The 2,930-nt window shown below is 43.3% G+C and overlaps 1 protein-coding gene across 1 annotated transcript in view; it reads right to left on the reverse strand.

Annotated features, from left to right (window-relative positions):
* dzank1 (double zinc ribbon and ankyrin repeat domains 1) overlaps positions 1–2,650 on the reverse strand; it is a gene marked incomplete at both ends in the record, with an annotated part of 13,530 nt that extends 10,880 nt beyond the window's left edge. The window contains 6 exons of the mRNA XM_080841299.1: positions 230–347; positions 545–627; positions 991–1,103; positions 1,569–1,720; positions 2,077–2,230; positions 2,542–2,650. Coding sequence (XP_080697425.1) covers positions 230–347; positions 545–627; positions 991–1,103; positions 1,569–1,720; positions 2,077–2,230; positions 2,542–2,650 — 729 coding nt within the window. The remainder of the gene's footprint in view (positions 1–229; positions 348–544; positions 628–990; positions 1,104–1,568; positions 1,721–2,076; positions 2,231–2,541) is intronic.
* Between the last annotated feature and the right edge of the window lie 280 nt (positions 2,651–2,930).

Below are 2,930 nucleotides of genomic sequence, written 5' to 3' on the forward strand. Positions count from 1 at the left end.
ACACACACACGCGATAGGGTGCAAAGACGCACCATCATTTTACATAACAAACACATATAAGGTGTTAGAAGTTCTTCACAGTGTGTGTGAGTGTATGAGTGTTTGTGTTTGTGAGAGAGAGAGTGGGTGTGTGTGACAGAGAGAGAGTGAAAGTGTATTTGTGTGTGAGAGGGAGAGGGATAGAGAGTCTGCATCAGTAAACAGGGTGTATTTGTGTTTCTGCACCTACCTGTCCTCCCTCAGTTGGTGGAAGTCTCTGGCCAGGCACAGGGGGTACGGTGGCCCCACAGTTCAAACAGAACCGAGCAAATGGGTCTGAGGGCCGGTGGCTCAGACAGGTGGCACACCTGCATAATAAGATAGAGATGGAGAGAGAGAGAGGGAGAGAGAGATGGAGACAGACAAGTAAAGGAGGAAATTAATTAATTAAATAAAGGAAACAAAAAAAACTAAAATTAATACACAAACACACAAACATACATACACACATACATACATAAATAAAACGTCTGTAGATCTGTATTTGTCCTTTTGGGAGTATTACCTGAGGAAGTCGGTCTCCCTCTGGATTCTGGACATGTGGGTGTTTGTCAGGTTTCTGAAAGGACTCTCTGCTGGGTCGCCACTCTGCAACAGAGCCAACTCAGATTAATTTCACATCACAGATTATATTATACACAGTACATTGTATTATATTATACATACTATATTATAGATGTTGGGTAGGATATAGTGCCTGTGTCTCACTCAGGTGTTAGGTAGGAAATAGTATCTGTGTCTTTCTCTGGTGTTAGGTAGGATATAGTACATGTGTCTTTCTCTGGTGTTAGGTAGGATATAGTACATGTGTCTTTCTCTGATGTTAGGTAGGATATAGTACATGTGTCTATCTCATAATTAGGTAGGATATAGTACATGTGTCTTTCTCTGGTGTTAGGCTATAGGCTATAGTACCTGTGTCTTACTCAGGTGTGAGGTAGGATATAGTACCTTGGTGTGTTGAGAGGGGGCCCCTGTAGGAGGTGGGTTCCCCAGACGCTGGCTGAGGAACCGAGGGCCTACAGAGGTTCTGTGGCTACCACCGCTGGGTGGCCTCATGATTCCTGAAGTACACACAATACACACACATAAAGGAATTAGTATGACAGAATGTTTTGTGTATAAGAACATTCAACGACTGGACTTTTCTACTGACTTTCAGCCCTTAAAGTGTGGCTGCCACTGTGGTGTCTGTCATCCTACTGCTATTAAACCCTTAATGTGTGCTACTGTTGCTGTCACTGAAATTAATGAGGAGTGTCCCTTTACCTTTCCTAAAGCCAAACAAATCCTAAGTGATCAGCAAGTTTCTCATTTCACCAAAGGAAAAAACAAATGAAACCAATACATTATTATACAAAACAAAACTAGAGGGCAATAACAACGTAATATATACCAATGAAAAGCTCAAAAGTACTCAGTTTTGTGCTCAGTTGATCATATTTATTAAGAAAGATAGTTGTTTCCTTATTTTCTCTTTTTATGTTTTATCAGAACATCTCGTGCTGACGGACAGATCCATCGCATACCTGGAGTGTCCCCAGACCCGTTCTCTGAGCGGAAGGCCCGGTGTGCCGCGTGAGGCCCGTCACCCTGCTCGTCCCATGGGTCATCCTCCTCCACCTGGGCCGCAGGTTCCACCAGGAAGACCTTAGTGACAACACCGCTCTCCCTCCCGTCACTGCGAAGAGACGCATAGGCTAATCATCTCAAACACACACACTCACATCATCACTCAAACACACAATCATATTATCATCATCTCAAACACACATAATAACATAATCATCTCAAACACACACAATCACATTATCTCTCATACCACAAACAATCACATAATATCTAATACACACACAATCACAATTCTTTCATTTAGCCTTTTTCTTATAACTGTTTTTGGTCTTTACATTACAAGTGAATCATTGTGGGCTATAGCTCGACGTCTATAATAATGCCCTATCCACAAAGCCAAACAATTCAACAGGTAAACACCGATTGTCCAATTAAGAGTTTAGATATTCCAAATCCCAATCTCACCATCTGACAGCCAGGGCCTTGACGATCACCTTTCCTGCAGGTAAGCAGACAGGTGAGCTGTACCTGACGGTGCTGACCGCCCCGCCCCCCGGCCTTCTGTTCAAGTATGGCTTGGTGCCGTCCACAGTGAAGTAAACACTAACATCAGAGGTGTCTGGAAAGGAAGAGAGGGGGAATATGGTGAAGGTGAAAATGGGCTACTCTGGATGTGTTCCGTCTAGGCGCATTTCTTACATAACTCTAAATCATGTGACTTACTTTACAATATTTACAACGCATATTAAGCAGAAGTAGGTCTGCAGTAGTCTACTGGTAATACACTTTCAGTAGCCTACATAGCATGCTAATATCAGTACAAAGCTTGCAAATGTCTATGAATCGATGTGACACAAACGAATGTGTTCATTCGTTTTTTTTTTTTTTAACTTGCCATACAGATTTGTCCATAGCAAAGACCGGTGTTACCTGATTTGATCTCGACTGGTGTGACTGTGTCTATCTCGTGTTTGGCTTTCCCTGGCACCGGCTTCCGAATTGGTATGATCCGAGGCACAGCGACACAGCCCGCGGTCATGATTGTCAACGGAAACCCACACACTAACAGAGCCGGAAGCAAAGCGAGCAAGCGGATAAAAAAAACTGCCAAAACAGAATAAGCTCTAGCTATAACCTCTGAAATGCATAGCCTAATAAAGACAGCCACGGTCTACACAGCAACACATAGCAAGGGACAGCAACACATCTTCAACAGGCATTCTGAAAAGACATGGAGCACACTAATGTGGGCAACGGTACAAATGTCACAGCAAGAAACAGTGAAGAGCGAAGTAGTAGCCGCATACCAAGACCTCCAG

The sequence above is a fragment of the Sprattus sprattus genome (genome assembly GCF_963457725.1).
Source record: "Sprattus sprattus genome assembly, chromosome: 1".
Taxonomy (NCBI): domain Eukaryota; kingdom Metazoa; phylum Chordata; class Actinopteri; order Clupeiformes; family Clupeidae; genus Sprattus; species Sprattus sprattus.